General features: G+C 55.8%; 1 protein-coding gene across 2 annotated transcripts in view; it reads right to left on the bottom strand.

Moving 5' to 3' along the window:
* Positions 1-2,155: 2,155 nt before the first annotated feature.
* HIVEP3 (HIVEP zinc finger 3) overlaps positions 2,156-17,795 on the bottom strand; it is a 55,546-nt gene continuing 39,906 nt past the window's right edge. The window contains exons 3-6 of one of the 2 annotated variants that reach the window (XM_065915061.1): positions 17,545-17,720; positions 11,080-11,166; positions 5,991-6,889; positions 2,156-4,509 (exon numbers count right to left, since the gene is read on the bottom strand). In XM_065915061.1, coding sequence (XP_065771133.1) covers positions 3,700-4,509; positions 5,991-6,889; positions 11,080-11,166; positions 17,545-17,720 — 1,972 coding nt within the window. In that variant the 3' untranslated portion in view covers positions 2,156-3,699. The remainder of the gene's footprint in view (positions 4,510-5,990; positions 6,890-11,079; positions 11,167-17,544; positions 17,721-17,795) is intronic. The other variant, XM_065915070.1, reaches the window with a different exon arrangement.

The raw sequence follows: 17,795 nt of genomic DNA, 5'->3' as shown, positions 1-17,795 counted from the left end.
GAACATAGAAACTCTCTACAGACAATTTCACATACGGAATACATACACCTTTTAGGGGGAAAAAAAAAGGCAAATTTGTATCTTACAGAGAGCATGTTATCTTACATTTGCCTATACACTTCTTTTTTTCTGTTTCTTTTCTCTTCCTTTTTAATCACTAGGCTTAGTAAAGTGATCATAAGTGCGGAAGCGGTCTTCTGATGGAAAGCAGACAGGATTCGCGACTCAGGAGCAGAATTGGTGGAACAGGTCTTGGGAACTTTCTCCCCTTGGTCAGTGCTGCAGATCTGTCTCCAAGGACGGCTGCCCAGACAGGACTTTTACTCTGAAGAGGTTTTGTCTGGAGAAAGGACTAGAAAGCAGTTCAGCTCAGTTATCTTGCTTATTCTTATTCAAAAGGGTTGGGTGAGGATGGAGCAGGGGCTACAGGGATCCAGAAATTAAATCTTTCAGACTTGTTAACACAGAGAGAGGTGGAGGGACTGCTGGGTCTAGAAGCTGGAGGTGATGGAGACGGGGGAGTGGGCAGTTCGCTGCTGTTGGCTTCCTGGAGGGTCTTAGTGGTCGGGGCCTTGGCGGGTGGTGGGGCAGGGGGAGTAGGCTTGTAAAAGGTGCCTTGGAGAGGAACAGGTTAGTTCCCAGAATGACCCTGAGCTTGTCCGGAGGGTGAAGGGCATCCTGGAGGGTAGACCTGGGGGCCGGCTGGCTTGGAATCCCCATGACAAGGGCTGGCTCGGAAACCCCAACAAGTTGGTCTCTGGCCTGCCCCCAAGCCTGCCGACAGCCGAGGACCAGAGCCGGCCTGTACCCAGGAATGACTGTCCTGCACATTTCAGCAGAACAAGCGACAGGTGTCTGTGCCAATAACTAGCACTGCTTTCTCCACTGTGTCCCTTAACAGGGACAACAGTGTCACGGGCAAGCTGGGAAGGTGCAAGTGATTGGTAGCAGGGCAGGAGGAGAGGAGGGTGTGATATGAGAGTCTTTCCCTTATCATGCAGGTGTGCGTGCGGGCTGGGAGCTCTGTGTTTGGGGGAGCAGGAGTGGAGTGTGGCAGAGGGGGTGAGAGCCAGGCCCAGGGACACATAGCCTAGGCGGGTGGCATCAATTCCATTTCTCTGGGTGCCTGTGTAGGGCAACAACTTTTTGGCCAGCTTGCTTGGACATTGTGTCTGTCATTGAGAAATGGGTCTGTGGTGACTCCTGGCCCCCATCCCCTCTGCCTATACCTGACTCTCCCCTGGCCACCACCGGCCATGACTAGGTCTCCAGGAAGGAAACCTTAGTAGTTGGGCTGTCTCGAGTACCCGAGGAATGATGTCAGGGGAGAGATGTGGGGCAGGGCTTGGAGGTGGAGCCTGGCTACCCCCAAGGTCAGGGGCTACTCTAGCAGAGCCCCCTGTGTGCTGCTCTATAGGTCTGGAGCTGGAAGATCTCGCCCAGGAAGATTTCAAGCCTGGGCTGAAGCAATGCCCTTTATCCAGCTCCCAGGCCTCCGCCCTTGAAGTCTCCAGTCCTTAGGCAGCCACCTTCCCATGCCCCTCACCTCTGCCCTGGGGTGAGGTTGGAAAGCAAGGGTGAGGAAAAACCCAGCCTCTGGCTAACGCTGTGACTGGGGCCTGGGGCTCCTTCCAGCTTTCTGCCAGGCCCCCCCCAGTGCCAGCATAGCCAAGGCTGGGCTTGTTAGCCTTCTTCTAGGGGGACCAAGTGCTTCAGACCCTGGGTCAGGCAGCCAGAAAGTGCTGGCTAACCCCAAGCCCCAGCACCCTGGAGCCCAGCCGTCCCCTCTCCCAAAGAAGCCCTTCCCTATTGCTCCCTTTTTGTCTTAGCCAGAGGGAAATGAACCAGGTGGTCTGGCTGGAGGCTGACTGTGGCTAGTTTGTCCTGGCAGCAGAGTCCAAGGAGGGAAAAGTCCTGAACTGGTGGAAGAGGGAATCATGCCCAAGGGTAGGAGCCCACAGAGGTGCCTCTGCATGGTGTAGCTCTCTGCACCTTATGGTGTCCTGTCTAAATAACTTCAATAGCCCAGGAGCCCCCTCTGGCCACAGGATTCAAACAGCCTGGCTGAGGAATGGGGACGGGCTAAGGAGGTCCCTGCTCCGCGGCATTAGCACCTAGCCTGGCTGGGCTATGACCATGGTCCTTGTGCTTTCTGGAGGTTGGGGGAAACCCCACCTATCCCAGGGCTGGGTAAACATGCTAGAGTTCAAGTTCCATATTTCAACTTGGGATTTTAATTTCTAGTCATCTTATTATTACTTATTATTATTTTTTACAAAGCAGGCTTTTGCCCCAGAAAATACAGGGCAGCTTCTTAAAGGAGGAGATGGGGATGAGGAATGAGGCACTAGTTATTCTTGATTGCTTTGGAGAAGAATTGAAATGACCTCGGACAATAGGAGGCTAGGGGAAATATCAAACACCATTCTCTTTCTACATACATATATATATGTATATGTACATATATACATATATAATTTTATTTTTTAAAAGAGATTTAAGCCAACCAATAGGAGGCCTGGGCAGTTCCCACCAGTCATGGTTCTGGGAACTTCCTGGGGATAGTAGAGGCCTGACAGTGTGTGATACAGAAACAGGAGGACCGATCCTGCTGCAAAGAGGTCCAGAAATGAGTCCTTGGAAACTTCCAGTGCCAAGTACTGGAAAAGCCCAGTCATGGAGGAAATAGAGCCCTTTGTACCCCAGGGACCAAATGTGAAATGAAGCCCAAGCCTGGCCTTGGGAATGGCAAGGCAATGCACCTTGGATCTTGACCCCCAGGGGTTAGGCCTTGTCCCTTCAGCCTTGTGGGTAGTTTCTAGAACAAAGACGCAGCAATGGCTGGGGCCCTGATAGCAAGGCCGAGGTCAGGTGCTCAGGAACGGGGAGATGGGTGGTCAGGGCTCCTTCCCCAGTCCAAAGATTGAGGGCGGGGTGTGGAGTAGAGGTGCTGGGGTGGAGGGACTCGTCTACGGGTCAGATGCCAGAATGGGATCACGATTCAGACCACCAGGGTGTCTGGGAGCCCTGGGGATCCAACCAGCAACCACCTTCTACCTGCTCCAAACAGTTTGTGTTGAATTCCTAGGAAAATTTACCTTTTTCTTTGGAAAAAGAAAGTTGGAGTTTTCTGGGCCTGCCCATGGAGTCTCCCAGCCTGTCCCTCTGCCTTGGGCCGCTGACCCTTCTGCTAGCAGCCAGGGGAGGCCACGTAGCTGGGGTGGGATGAAGCAGCAATAAATAGGAACCATAAACATCTGTACATAGGAGTGCTTGCTTTTACATTTACTTATATATTTTTTAAAGTTTCTTTTTTTTTTTTTCCTCTGTCTCTCCCTCAGTGCATCCCCTTTCTTTCAGCAACTGACTGCCTCTTGCCAGCTTTGCGGATGGCTGCTGATCGCAGTGGCCCAGGGTGAGGCCCCATCTAAATATTCACAGCCTCAGTCTCCTCGTGGGTTTTTTTTTATGTTTGTGTGTGTGTTGTTTGTTTCAAGCAACAAAAGGTCATAGAAAAAGGCACAGGTAACTGCATACGAGGTGGGAAGATAAGACAGACGGGGGCGCTGAGCAGAAGCTGCTTGGAAAGATCAACAGATGGGACAAGGAGCCCGTGACAGCAAGATGATTCGAGGAAGTCGGCTGGAAATGTCTGTTGCCAAACACCAGAAGCCAGATGCTGAAGCAGTCAGGGAGAGGCTAAGTGCTCCGGGGCCCCCGGTCCTCAGGCTGGTGTGGAGGTGCCCCAGGCCCCCCACTTCCCAAGGGCTGGGGGGAGCCCTGACTGGTCCTGGGTTCCCCGGAGAGGTTCCTCCTCCGGGCTGGGAAGCGAGCAGAGGTCTCGGCCAGGCAGCCCACAGAACTGCTGCGGTCCAGCGGCGGGGTGGCGGAGGCCGCAGGGTTGGCCGGCACCCGTGGTGACTCCAGGTGGGGGCTCCGGGACTCTGCCCGGCGGCCCGGGGGTGCCCGGGGTGAGGCCTCGGGTGGGGTGCGGGGGCTGTGCGTTGGCGCGGGCTCTGTGGGCACTTGGGCCACATGGGGCTCCCAGTCGGGAGGTCTGCCCAGGCCCCCTCTCGTCCTCCCCCTCTCCTTGGGGTAGTCCCTGGCCTCCAGCTCCGAGGAGAGTGTGAATTTGGAGACCTTGGCCACGGGGGACACGGAGGCCGACGAGCTCTCGGTGGGGCTCCAGCGGCCTCGCTCCTGGGCCTCCCGGGACCCCGTCAGGTCGCTTCCGCCCCCCGAGAAGCCGCTGATCCAGGCCTCGCAGGGCCCAGGCAGCAGGACGGGGTGGGCCCCCGGCCGGGCCTGCACCATCTGGATCCCGCCGATGGGAATCAGGGGGCACGGGGCTCGGGTCAAGCGCTGGGAGTGCAGAGGCAGGTGGCTGAAGATGTTTTCCGTCCGGGCCGGGCTGTGGCCGTGGAAGTCGTGGGGGGCCGAGAAGGGTCGAGAGAAGAGAGGAGGAGCGGGGGCAGGTGAACAGGACGGACTTGGCGACTCGGCCTTCTGCTAGGGTCAGAAAAGAAGACAGAGGAAGGCGACGGTTACCTGCTGGGCACCTGGAGATCCCGAGGACTAGAGTGAGGAGGGGACTTGGCGAGATCACAGAGCAGGTCCTGGCTGAACGAGGCCACCACCGAGTCCCAACCCTTGCCCATGGTGTCGCCCTGGGTGGGTGCCCTCTCTGGAATGGGCCGTCCCCAGCCCTGTAGTGACCACAGGCGCACTCAGGAACCAAGGTCCCCACGCTTCCGGCCGGTCTTCAGAGAATGGGGATGCCCTGTCGGCTCTCATGCCTCTGTCGGTTCTGCTGCCTCTCCTGTTCCTCAGACAATACTGACCCAACTTTACCCTTGAACATAAGTTCCCACCCCAGGCTCTTAACCTCCTTCCACCACCAAGAATCCGCCTGCAATGTGGGAGACGTGGGCTTGATCCCTGGGTTGGGAAGATCCCCGGAGAAGGCCAGTATTCTGGCCTGGAGAATTCTATAGAGTCCATGGGTTCACAAAGAGTCAGATACGACTGAGCGACTTTCACTTTTTCACCACCAGGAATTTTAACTTGAGCCCCAAATTAAAAACCAAGTTAAGGTTCCTGGATGGTGCTACCCCTGGAGCTCGGATCTCTGAGTGATGGTGCTGATGCTGCTGGCAGTGAGCAGAGGTGTTGGGTGCTGACAATCCAGCGACAGAAAAGGTGTTGGGAGGGGAAGAGTAAGCCGACGATGATAACGGTGTCAGTGCTGGGGACCGTGACCGTGGTGGTGACAGTGATGTGACAACGGTGATCAAGCTTATGGGGGGCTGGAGTGTACTGATGGCAGATGGCACTGGCGAAGCGACAGTGATGGTGCTGATGGTAGGATGGGATGGAGTTGGCTGAAGTGACTCGGAGGGTGCTGGTGGCAGTCATGTTGGCAATGTGGAGATTTTGGTTGGGCTCTGCCATCTGCTCAAAGAATACATGGGAGTGGGGTGGGAGGAAGTGGCATGAGTATTTATACCCACATCTAAGGCCACACTGCTCATAAGTGACAGAACCTGGATTTAATTCTGGGTAGTCTAGAATTAAAAAACCACCGGTATTCCCTGGTGGCTCAGGTGGTAAAGAATCTGCCTGTGATGCTGGAGACCTGGATTCGATCCCAGGGTTGGAAAGATCCCCTGGAGAAGGGCACGGCAACCCACTTCAGTATTCTTGCCTGGAGAATTCCGTGGACAGAGGAGCCTGGCCGGCTACAGTCCATAGAGTTGGACATGACTGTGCAACTAACACTTCCACTTTCACTTTCTTTCAGTCCAGCTTCATAGTCCATGCTCTGCTGCTTCTGACACATAAGTAACTGGCAGTGCCTGGGGTAACACATGCCCAACACATGCCTTACTGGTAACGCTGAACCGGCAGGGGTGCAGCTCCGGGTGTGATGCTCAGGGAGGTGTGAGCTCACGGCCCCCCACCCATCAGCCACTTGGGGGACAGGAACTCACCCACGTGGAGGTGCAGATCTCCGCTGGGCTTCTGCCGAGAAGCTTGTGAGGTAGAGGCGCGGGTGGGTAGAGAGCCCGGGGGGCCAGCCCTGAGCCTGGGCCACGCTCGGCCGCCGAGGGGCTGCCCGGCCCCGCCAAGGCCCACTTCCCTGGCAGCGCTGACCGTGGTGGTGACTCGGCCTGGCCTGGAGACCATCTCCTGGTGGGCGAGTGTCTGGGGGGGCCTGGGTCTGCAGCGCCCTTGCGTTCGGGGGGCAGGCGCACTCGAGGAGGCAGTTCCCTTCCCAGGGGGTGGAGGGCAAGAGGAGACAACTCGAGTCTCGGGGACCCGCAGGGGAGAGGGCCCGTCTGGGGGCCAGGCGGGCTCGGGGCTGAGGCCAGTGGCTCTCGGGCCGGTGAATGTCGCTGGGGAGACGAGTCGCTTTTGGTTAGTGAGTGTTTTGGGATGAGTGGTAGGTGGCTGCCTGCTTCTTTGCTTGGGGACCACGGCCTCCTCGGGGACACGGCCTGGGAGCTCAGGGCCGAGACTGTGTCCTTCTCCACGGGGCCCCGGGGGGCTGGTGCCAGCTGGGGGAGGCACAGGATGCTTTGGCTGGATGTGGAGCAGCTGCCGGGTGCCGAGCGCTCGGTTTCTGAGACCGAGCTGCCCCGGGTGGCCTCTGTGGGCTGAGGGCCCTGAACAGGTGAGGAGTCTGCCGGCAGCGTGGCTGGCGGGCCAGGCGGGGGCGCCTCCGAGGACGGGCCTGATGGCTCGTCCTGGCTCTCCTCCTCGTCCTCATCCTCGTCTTCGTCCAGGTCCGAGTCCGAGTCCGAGTCGTCCAGGTCTGAAAACTGGTGCTCTGCCACGGCTTCTGCGCCCTCTCGCCCTTCCGAGTCCTGGAATGGGTCATCACTGGTTCCTGAGGGACAGACACAGGAGAGCCGAGGTCATAGCCTCTCCCCCTGCTGCTCAGACCCCGCCTGACAGCCAAGATGGTTGAGGGTATACGAGCACTTTGTAAATACAGCAAGGATCACCTTGTATCTACCATGTTCAGTTTCAGTTCTAGGGCCTGCCTGTGCGTTAATTCACCTAATCCGCAAATAATCCTGCCAGGTAGCACTATTCCTATCTTCATGTTACAGACAGGGAACTAAGATGACAGAGTTTACCTTACCTTGCCCAGGTAAAGTAAGTAGTAGGGCTGGTATCAAACCACAGCAAACAAGACAGCCCTTTTCTTTCTTTTTCTTTTTGGTTAGTATTCAGTGCTGGCTTCACCATGAGCAAGTTAAGTCACTCTGCTGGGCCTCTGTCTCCGTCTTTGTCAAAAGAATATGGCAGTCTCATCTCATAGGGCTTACGGGGAGGAGGAGACACATGCCCGCACACAGCGAGGACTCAAACATTATTAACTGGGGTCACTCCACGCGTTCATGGAGACATTTATCATTGTGGGACACAGCAGCCATTGCTGGCGGGCCCAGCAGCACTGGGCACAGTCAGTTTTACACACATACCTGCCCCTGTGGCCAGGCTGCTGATGCCTGATACAACAGCAGGTGGCAGGCCCTGTTCTCTGGGAAGGTTTGGCTAAGCTGACCTCAGCCCGCAGAGAGGGCCTCTTCCCAACCACTCATGTCCAGAGAAGGTGCTTGTAGAACTCCTGGTGCTCCCAGCTGAGGAGGAGAGTGGAGCTCTGAAATACCAGCCTTCTGGTCTGACTTCAGGTGGGGCAGCCCCACCAGCAGGGTCAGCTCTAACAGGACACAGGCCGAGTTTGGGCATCTCTGAAGCTGGCAGCAATCATAACTCTGGGGAGAGCTCTGCTAACATCTAGCCCACCTGGCAGGCTCCAGAGGGTTTGGGTCCTGCTGGCCCCACACTAAGTTCATGTCAGCCCCCCTCGACTACTAAGAGAGATGACTCAGGGCACTGGTACAACCACGCTTCTGGACCCCACTATGCCAAGCTGCACCGGGACCAGAAACCCCAGCATTTGTACTTTCAAACAGCTCAGCGCTCAGCAGTAAGATGCACACAATGGATGACAGTCGGCATTCAAGAGGATGTAGATCAAAAACTATGGGGTGGAGGAGCTGGAGCTGTCAGGTGAAGGGCGGCCAAGGGCATGACCTCCTGGCAGCTGGGAGCAGAATGACCAGAGCGGGGAAAGGGGCTGGGGACCAGAGAGCAGGGGTCATGTGGGGGGAGCAAAACATACCTTAAAGCTTTGCCCTAAGACTTTAGCCCCAGGAGTTCACCTAGCCTCACCTCTTGTCAACTGTGGGGAAACCCACGCCCAGAGCAGGCAAATGCTTCCCCAAGGTCACCCAGAAAGTAATGGCTGAGTCAGGCCTAAGGTTTATAACCCCTGCATCATTACGCTGCCAGTTTAAAAATGTTTTTATGTACCGAGAAGCAGGAAATGGTCTGGGTTTGAATCTCAGTCCCACCCCTTCCTTACTGTGTAATGTTGAATAATTTACTTTCTTTCTGGGTTCAGGTTCCTTGTCTGTAAAATGGTGGGAGGGAGGGGTAAGAGGAATAAAAGCCACCTTATGAAGTTGTTGGGAGGATTGTGAGGGTCTGACACCCAGTAAGTACCCAATAAACCTCAGCTCTTCTCACCCCAAGTAGCCCACAACCTCAACACACTGGCAGCACAGCCAGCATCTCATGCTGCAGTTGAAGGTCAGAAGGGTACTGCTACTAGTCAGGGAGTCAGGATCAGCGGCCCCTCACATTCAGCAGGAAAGATCCTAAAGTCTCTTTGTAACAGACGAAGAAGCTGGGGGACAGAGAGGGCTGGTGCCCTGCCCTAGGCACCCAGCTCAGGAGTGATGGAAGCCAAGAATCCCCTGCCCAGCACAAGGTTCGCCAGGCCCCCCCAACATCTGGGCTGTTGCAGGGCTCTACGGGAGGCCCCTGCCGATCGACCATTCCTAATGCCCCTCGCTGTCAATCTCCACAAAGTCCCGCCTCTCTGGGGCCTGGGGCGGGTGGAACGAAGCGCTCCGGGGCGCTGGTGGAGTCTGGCCACACGGTGGCGCTGGTGCTCAACCTCCTCACCCTCAGGGGCGGGACTGCGGCGCCGGCCTGGCCACCTCCCAACCACTTCGCGTCTAACAGACAAACTCCTCCCCGAATCTTCATCCTCGCGGGAAATGGCAACTCCATCCTTCCAGTTTCCTAGGCCATAAACCTCGGAAATCATCCTTGGCTCTTTTATTCTCATGCGTTCACCCTCCACCCTCCGCCCGCCCCCCCCTGCCCTGATGTGTCAGCAAAACCTGACAGCACGTTTCTCCACCTCCCTCCGCCCACCCAGTCCAACACGTGCTCAGCCTGCATCAGTGCCTCCAGCCGCGCCCCCTACCGGCCAGCCTCTGCATACAGAGTCAGGGCAGTTGCTCCAGCACGCGGCTAAATCCATCCCTTGACCTTCACAGCCACAGCTCTCTCTGACTCTTGCCCTCAGGGGCTCTGCACCTGCTGTTCCACCTGCAGGGAGAGCCCTTCCCCGGGCTCCACATGGCTTCCTGACCCCTGCCTCATGCTCGCGGCTCACATCACCTGAACAGAGAGGCCGCTCCCCACACTTCCCTACCTGTCATGGGTGCTTTGGTTCAAACTCAAGGCTCTTGCCCTATCCCACATTTGTTCACTACCCAGCTCCCCTCTAGAATGCAGGCTTCCTGAGGACAGGAACTATATTTCATTCATTGAAGAATCTCTAGCACCTAGAGTAGAACTTAGAATAGGGCTGGTGCTGGCAGGAATTATTTCTAGAACGATTGTACTGATTTCATGCGTTCTCAAATAAGGTCATCTTTTTTGGCCTCATTGGGAAAATGAAGCTGAAAGAGGGGCAGAGACAGTTCAAGGCCCCCCAGGCAGGGCTCTGGGCTTGGGTGCAGCTCCCCTGTCCAGCCCACCAGGCACTGGAGTGGCATGGACCCAGGGTTTTTGTCTGACCTCAGGCAAATTCCATAACCTGTTTGAGCTTTACTAAATGTCTTCAATTTAAAAAGGAGTGACACAGGTTTCTACCACAGTTATGAGGACTTAATGAGATATCTGTAAATGGCTTGATGTACTTTCTTGATAACTTGGTAACCCCACATTCTCATTTTGGAGCCCACAGCTCCGAGATCACTGTATTCTGTTCAATAAAGCTGATTCATTTCACCTAAAAGGAAATATGATCTAACTTGTTTTTAAGACTGCACATACATTCCCAAATCAGATAAACAGAAAGAAATAAGACACAGGAACACACACCTCTCTTTTTCACACTCTCTTGACTCTGATTTTAGGGGATCTGATCAAAGGTTTGCTCACTGCAGAAGGAACATCTCTGGTTGCTTATCTACTCCCCCCGCCCCCCCAAAGCTGCTTTGGCCTCCTTCTTGGATGCTGAGGCCCAGCAGGGCCCAGTCAGACATGCTGACTTGGATTTGCCTTCCCCTCTGCCTTGTCTTCACAGAAACTGGCCCTAATATGGCTCTAATCTTGCTACTGGGGGACTGAGGCTGGAGTGCGGTGCTGGGACTTGGGATGGGATTGAGAAGTGACAGGGGGCTGTCAGGTCTGCCTGGCTTCGGGTCTTTTTAAAGCCCCTAGCTTTAAAAGACCTGGGCATCAAGCCCATGTCCATAGTGTGGAGGTGTGAGTGTGGGTGTGGAGCATATAAGAGTATGTACCTCACTGTGTCATTGTGAGGATTTGCCAAGATAACCACAGCCTCTAGAGTATGCCTGACAGAGTGGGTGCTCAATCAATGCTGACTATAATTACTCATGTATTAATGTAACCACCATACATTCACTGAGCACCCACTGGGTGCTGGGTGCTCCACTGTGTGACAGACAGCAATGCACAAGTGCTCTGGCTCCAGGCGCGTGCTGTAAGGAGGGGCGTGGGTGCCAACGTTCTGTGAATTAACCTTTGTCTCTTTGTATTTGGGAAAACTGGAGAAGAGGGTGAGGAAGGAGAGGAGGAGGGGAAGCAGAGACAAGGAGGACAGAAATCAGGGGGAGGATCAGGGGACTAGGAGAGGAAGGGGAAGATAGGGGGAGGGGGAGGAGGGAGTTGGCAATTCATTACCTTCTTCGGCTTCCAGCTCCTCCAGCACCCCCGTCTCTTGGCACTTTTTGCTGTGGGCCTTCGACTTCATATGCTTAGTCAGATTCCCTGCAAAGGAATGAAAAGACTCAGGCATGGCTGGAGGGCAGGGGCCAGGGTGGCGCCTGGCGGGGCAGGCGCCAGGACATCCCTCTGCCCAGGAGCTCAGGTGGGGGGGTGCAGCCATGGCCGCCGTGCACGATGGTACAGAGGAGCTGGGTAGGGTGGGTGAGGGGCTGTGAGGGGACAGAGAGTACAATGAGGAAGTGAGATGCTGGTTAAAAAAAAACAAAAGAAGATTAAAAGACAAGTCATATGCAATAGTTTTTTCCTGCCTTTTGGGCCCAGAAGCTGGTGACAGGATTGCTGACCATCTCAATTGCTGGGATGAGAGCAGGGAGCCAGCCCATGAACTAGCATGGGAGTGGGTGCTGAGGATGCCCTTCTGTCTGCTAGGCCAGCCCACAGGGAGGGATCTTAGGCTTTGGGAGGCGGAACCAGGACAAAGTTACTGCTTCTAATAGACATGGAGAAAGGGCAGAAGGCATAGCGAAGTCTGCTAGACAGGGACCTGGGGGGCCACAAGGCTGGGGTCCAAGTCCTGACTTTCTTAGAGAATCACGTCCCCTTCCTGGGCCTCCAAGGTCACTGCCATGCAGACACGGCCAAGGGCCGTGCACACAGGGAAGGATGAGCAAAGGCTCCGTCCTCCCCGTGACTTTAGCCCTTGGGGGGTGGCTATTTCTGTCCGCGGTGGACTGAAGGGCAGAGGCAGCAGCTGTGTGGAATCAGGGGAAACACCGCGACACCGATTCTCCCATGGCGCTTCACAGGCCACAAAGCCATACGAGCAGGAGTGCTCACGAAGGACCAGCAGGGGAGCCCCCACTCGCCGCAGGATGCAGGCCGGGTGCCTCAGGATGTTCCTTTGGGCTCAGCAATCGCCTCCAGCTGTGATGTGCTCACTGTTGCTCTGGTGATTGCTATATTTCCATGTGGTCCTTCATATAATAAATCACAAGGCCCTTGAGTCAGGCACTCTGTCTCACTCATCTTATTAGCAGGTTTGAACAGATGGATGAAAGACAGAAGAATGGACTCCAGGAACAGATACAGAGAAAGATTGGTGGACAGATATATGGATGGATGGAGAAGTGGGTAAGAGGAAATATGGAGTGACAAACAGGATGAAGAGGAAGGATCCAGACAGATGGGTGGGATACTCAAGCAGATAAGCAGACGGACAGACAGATGGAGGATAAAAATAAATAGAAGGATAGATGGAAAATAGATCACTAAACATATGAGTAGATGAGAATGGGAGAGAAGGAGACCTGGGCAAGTGGGAGAAGGGCTGGTTGGATGGATGGATGGATGGATGCAACACACATAAATGGGAAGGCAGACAGACAGGAGGATAAAAGAATGGGCAGGTGGATGGAAGGATGGACTGGTGGGAGGACAAATGGGAGAGGGGGAGAAGCAGATGAGAGGGGAGGATGGGAAAACAAATGGATAGGAAGACAAACTCTTAGGATGAGAAGACAGCAGAAATGGATAAATGGGAGGATGGATGGGTGACTAGGGAGAGACCACCCATGCATGAATGAAAGGGTTTTTCTTAATTATTCTGAGAATTATAAGGAACCTTAGAGTTTTGCTCAGAGGTAACAGGAGCCTTAAAATGACATTGCCTGAGGTGTGCAGGTCAAGGGCAGCAGAGATGGAGAGAAGTTGTTTTTTTCCCCTTCCCTCCTGCTAGTCCTAGTCTGTGACTCCATCCTTCCCTCAGATTTTCTTCCTTTAACTGGACAGAAACCTGGATCTTCTGCTGCTGCTAAGTCGCTTCAGTCGTGTCCGACTCTGTGCGACCCCATGGACTGCAGCCTACCAGGCTCCTCCGTCCACGGGTTTTTGCGGGCAAGAGTACTACTCCTGGCCAAATGGGGAGCAGAGTCATAACTTCGAGTCATCCCAGGGCCAGAGGATCCCAATGTCCCTGTCTAACATCATGGGCCTCTACCCCCATTGTTGTGAGTAGGCAAAGCCTGAGCAGGATGTCAAGGGGCGGTCAAGGCAGCGGGGGTGTTCCATAGGCCAGAAAGATCAAATGTCCCCTGAGGTTCTGAGACCAGCCTGCCATCCCCTGACTACCCCAGACCCCAGGGGATGAGCCACACTACTCATCTTGGCTATGACATTATTGCTGGACCTGTTCTGTCTGGAAGGGTTAACCAAGTCAGGTGCTGAGCACACTATGGGTGCATAATAACTGTAAGTGGGAAATACTCTTCTCATCACAGAAGTAAAGTGTTGGGAGGAACCTCACAGACCATGTAACCCACCCACTACGAGGTCCAGAGTCTTCCTGCTTCTGTTCAGACTCCTGGCCCTGGTGCTATGATGCCACTGGACGAGATAATCAGCTGTCTCAGGAGATGGGATGCTCTGGGACAGCTCCTGTTCACCATCACGGAGAACCAAACAGCCAAAGCCACGTGGCCAGTTAGGGCAAAGCCTGTCTGGAGCCAGGTCTCAGGACTGCAGGTGCCTTGCGTGTTCCATACTGGTGAAACAGACCAAGGCATGGAGGAGCTTGGTGGCCTTGGGTCTTAGTCTGGGCTCTGTCGCTTGCTAGCTATGTGTTCTTGGGCAAGTGTCTTAACCTTTTGAGCCCCAGTTTCTGCAACTGTAAAGCTGTACCTACCTCATGGGGATGCTGGGAGAAGCTGACGAACAAACACAGGTAGAGTGGCCGCAGAGCGTGCCTGGCAGAGAGCAGATGCCACTGCGTGGAACCTCCTTCCTTCCCATACTGTGTGCTCCCCCACCCCCCGCCTCCAACAATCAGTGTTTATTGAGCACCTGGGAGACTGCCACAGCCACACGCTGGTTGTGGAAGAGAGAGAGATGCTGAGATGATGGCTATGATGCAAATGTCTTCACCAGTCTGTCTGGGCTCAGTAACCCCAGGAGAGGGTGCCAGGTAGCCTCTGGATGCCAGCTTCACCTCTGCCCCTGTCCCGGAGGCTGCAGAGAAAAGCTGGGAGTCTGAGTGGCTGCTGGGATAGGCCATGGGGACACAGGGGTGGATGTGCAGCTCTGAGTGTTACCCAGCACCTCCCCTCTGTAGGCCTGCCTGCTCCTCTGTGAATTGAGGGAGGCGAACCAAATGGCCGCAGGTGTCTTTTTTGGTCTGGACACCATTTCCTTGTCAAGGGTCAGAGCTTCAGCTTTCCAAGCAGAGTTCACAGCTTTTTGCCATCGTCCCAGCTCCCCCATCCCAACCCTGGCAGTCCTGGAATGAAGGAGGAAAGGCAAGCAGATGGAAATGGTGGGTGTCTGGAACACAGGTGGATCCTCCACCAAGAGCATCAGCTGAAGACCGTGTCTACCCCATTTGGCTTTGGGCTGTGACCAACACCCTCCCTCAGCCGCTGAGGGCTGCTCCAAACTGCCAGCTCGGTCCGCAGGCAATCGGCGCAAGGGCCTGTACCCAGCACAGCCCTTCTGCTGGCCTCGGGGAACCTTCTCAGAAGAGGACACAGGACCCCAGACCTCCACGGGGACATCCCAGTGGGCCTTCCCTGGCCTCACTCACTGAGACAAGCCGGTGCGAGCACCCAGGGACCGGAGCTGCTGTCACAACGTCTGACACAGAGACGGAGACACAGACAGGCAGACAGAGACGGACAGGAAGGCTCCCTAGCCGATGCAGCCAGGCAGTGGTGACGGAGGGCCCTGAGGACCGCCGGGCCCAGCTTCATCTCTCGTGCAGCCTGAGCCCAAGGATGAGGGGAGGGAGGAGATGGAGGCAGCTGGATGGAGGCAGGAGCCCTGAGAGAAGGCTACCTCCTTTGGTATCTGGGCTGATGGCTGAAGGGTCCAGGGAGTAAGGAGAGCTTCAGTGTCTCATGGCTTCCCTCACTCTCCTGCTTCGTGCAGAGACAGCCAAGAGTGAGCTGGTTCTGCTTCCATCTGTCACCGCCCATACTAGCCGCTCTCTACCTCCCAGAGTCTGAGATTCCAGGATCTCAGATGCGCTTACTGCTTTGGCTCTGGAAGGTTTTTGTCTTTCAGAAGGTTCTAGGAGCCTTGGCAGAGAGCTCAGCACATGCCCCATCACAGGGTGAGAGGGACTCCTCCTGGGCGGGGCCTTCAGGGCTCTGCCCCCAGGTTTCATCCCAGGCTCCGCCCTCTGGCCCTCAGAGGGCCTGCTGACATTCCATGCAGGTTATGTGCTCTGGACCCTCCAAGGCTCAGGGGGACCCAGGAAGGGACTGCAGATAGCTCAGCTGTGTGGCTTCCAATGCAGGAGTCTCCTGGAAAAGGGGTGTTCCTGCCAGGGACCCAGACCTCTCTCAGACTTGGCGGAAAAAGACTAGGCCTTTGCTCTCAAGAAAGCCAGAGAGAATTGAAAAGAGGTTGCTTTGGGAGACTGCCCTGGCCAGGGACTCGGCTCAGTGGATCTTTCCAGTCCCACATGCAGGATGATGGCTCCCCAAGGTGGTGGGCAGCTCTGCGTGGCCCTGGGCTGGGGGAGGAGGGGGCGCTCTCAGGACTGGGCTCCTAACGCTGAGGATAGGATGGTGTGGTCCCCTGGACAGCCTAGGAGTTGGGCCAGGAGAGGTCCACTCTGGAGGCCACCTGGTTGGCCACCTGATTTTGCCGGTCCTTCCAGACAAGGGGAAGAGAAGAAGGTGGCAGGGGTTATGCCCAGAGGCAGGGGTCCTAGCTGATAGCTGTAGCTCCAGCTTTAACAGTCATTTCTGGCTTGTGGGGCAGGTGGGGGGAGACTCATTTTCTTTACTTTCATGGGGGGGGCTTGGACAAAAGGTTTTTGGCATTCAGAGTCAAAGACCATTATCTGAATTGTTGGTGAATAGCTATCCAATTATTGAATTTCCATGTCTCTCCTCCAGAAAGTCCCAAATGGCTCCCTAAGGCCAGAGGGGGGCATGTGGGGCATGGAGCCCAGGACTAGAGCCGAGGCCTGCTAGGTGAGTGTCCTGCACACGGCTGGGCTGCAGGCCTATCGGTCCTCTCTGGGCCCTCTGGACTGTTGCTGATGAGACACCAAGAAAGAAGAGGGTCAGGGCAAGGAAGGAGGATGGTCGCCTGTATCCGAATCAAAACCTTGGCGGAAAAGTTCGAGCTCCACTTGGGAATGATGGCGCCGAGGACAGAGGAGGACAGGCTGACGGGGTCAGGAGACCAGAGATGAGCACCCAGTCAGAGAGGGGGCCGTGAGCGAGGGGGCGAGATGGACTGCCCCCAGCCTAGCGCTGAGAGAAGGGAAGGGATCGGGAGGAGGAAGAAGGGAGACTCAGAGTCCCGAGCGGCCTCCTCAAAGCCACCCAGCCTCTCTCTCTGGGAGCAGCCATACCCACAAAAGGAAGGCTAACGGGCACCAAAGCCGAACCTGCTCTCAAGTTGCATCCACTGAAAAAACATGTGGCCCTGGAGGGAGCTGTCGTGGAGGCCCCCAACCTGCCCGAAGGAGAAGGCAGGACCCTCGTGCCCAAACCCTGAGCCAGAAATCTGCCAAGCACAGGAGGTTGAAGCCACCAGGTTTGCTGAGAGCCCAGGCCTCCCTCCGAGGCACCGTGGTCTGCTCGGTTACCAGGAAAGAGGAAGTGGGTCACGATGCCTTTCCTGATCTGTAGGAGCAGCCCGTGGAAGGAGCAGAGAATAGCTCGGTCCAAGTCTCGTGGACTCAGCCTCACTGGTTCACGCCTGGGTCCCGGGTGGCTGCAGCGGCCATGGCTGCCCGCATCATCCAACACAGCCCTTTGGATTCATACCCTCACTGGCCAGTCCGCCTTCCTCTCACAGGTGACTGCCAGAGCCTGAGCTGACCCTGAGGTGCTGCGTGGCCAGGGCAGGAATGACAGGGGCTGCCAGTCAGGGTGAGGGGAGAGCCCAGCCCAGTGCTGAGGGCTGCGGAGAAGCTGGGCAGAGCAGGAACACGGTCTGAGTGGTGAGGCGAGGTGGAGGCAAAGTCTGGCATGAGAAGTGACCATGCGAGTGTGTTAAGTGGCTCGGGGTGGAATGGATTTCCAAACTCAAGAGTGGCAGTGACCAGTGTGGATGCTGGAACTCATCAGGTCGGTGGATAAAGGGCTAAGGAGACATGCAAAAGGAAGCGGGGTGATGAGATCAAATACAAAACCAGGGGCTGTGCGCTTGAGTGCCACCGCCTGGCCGTGGTGGGAATCGCATGGGTGGAGGGTGGATGGGGCCAGTGTGGGATCTAAGAGGACAGGCTGGGCAGCCGACGGTGACACTGCCCCGTCTGCAGCGGGCTGCTCTGTAACTGGGGAGCCCGGAAATCAGGGCTGCTCAGGCCCCAGGCAGAGAGGTCCAGGCCCCGGGCTCTGTGCTGGAGCTCCCAGAGGGGAGCTGCCTGCAGCGGGCAGGGCCAGTGCTCCGCTGACCGTCTCTTACCTTTGGTTTTAAAAGCAAAGTGACAGTGCTTGCACACATAGGGCCGGACGTCAGTGTGGGTGCGGATGTGTTTCTTCAGCATGCTGGGCTTCTTGCAGCGAATTCCACACTCCTCACAAACATATTTCCCTCGGCCGCGGCCTCGCACATATACATACTCTTCGTTTGATTTGTACCTATGAGCAACAGGCGTCATGGTAAAGTAACAAAAAAGAAGGAGAGGAGGCAGGTTCCCACCTCAGAAGATGTAC

Source organism: Muntiacus reevesi, chromosome 1, assembly GCF_963930625.1.
Source record: "Muntiacus reevesi chromosome 1, mMunRee1.1, whole genome shotgun sequence".
Classification (NCBI taxonomy): Eukaryota; Metazoa; Chordata; class Mammalia; order Artiodactyla; family Cervidae; genus Muntiacus; species Muntiacus reevesi.
This window is presented reverse-complemented; position numbering and strand designations above follow the sequence as displayed.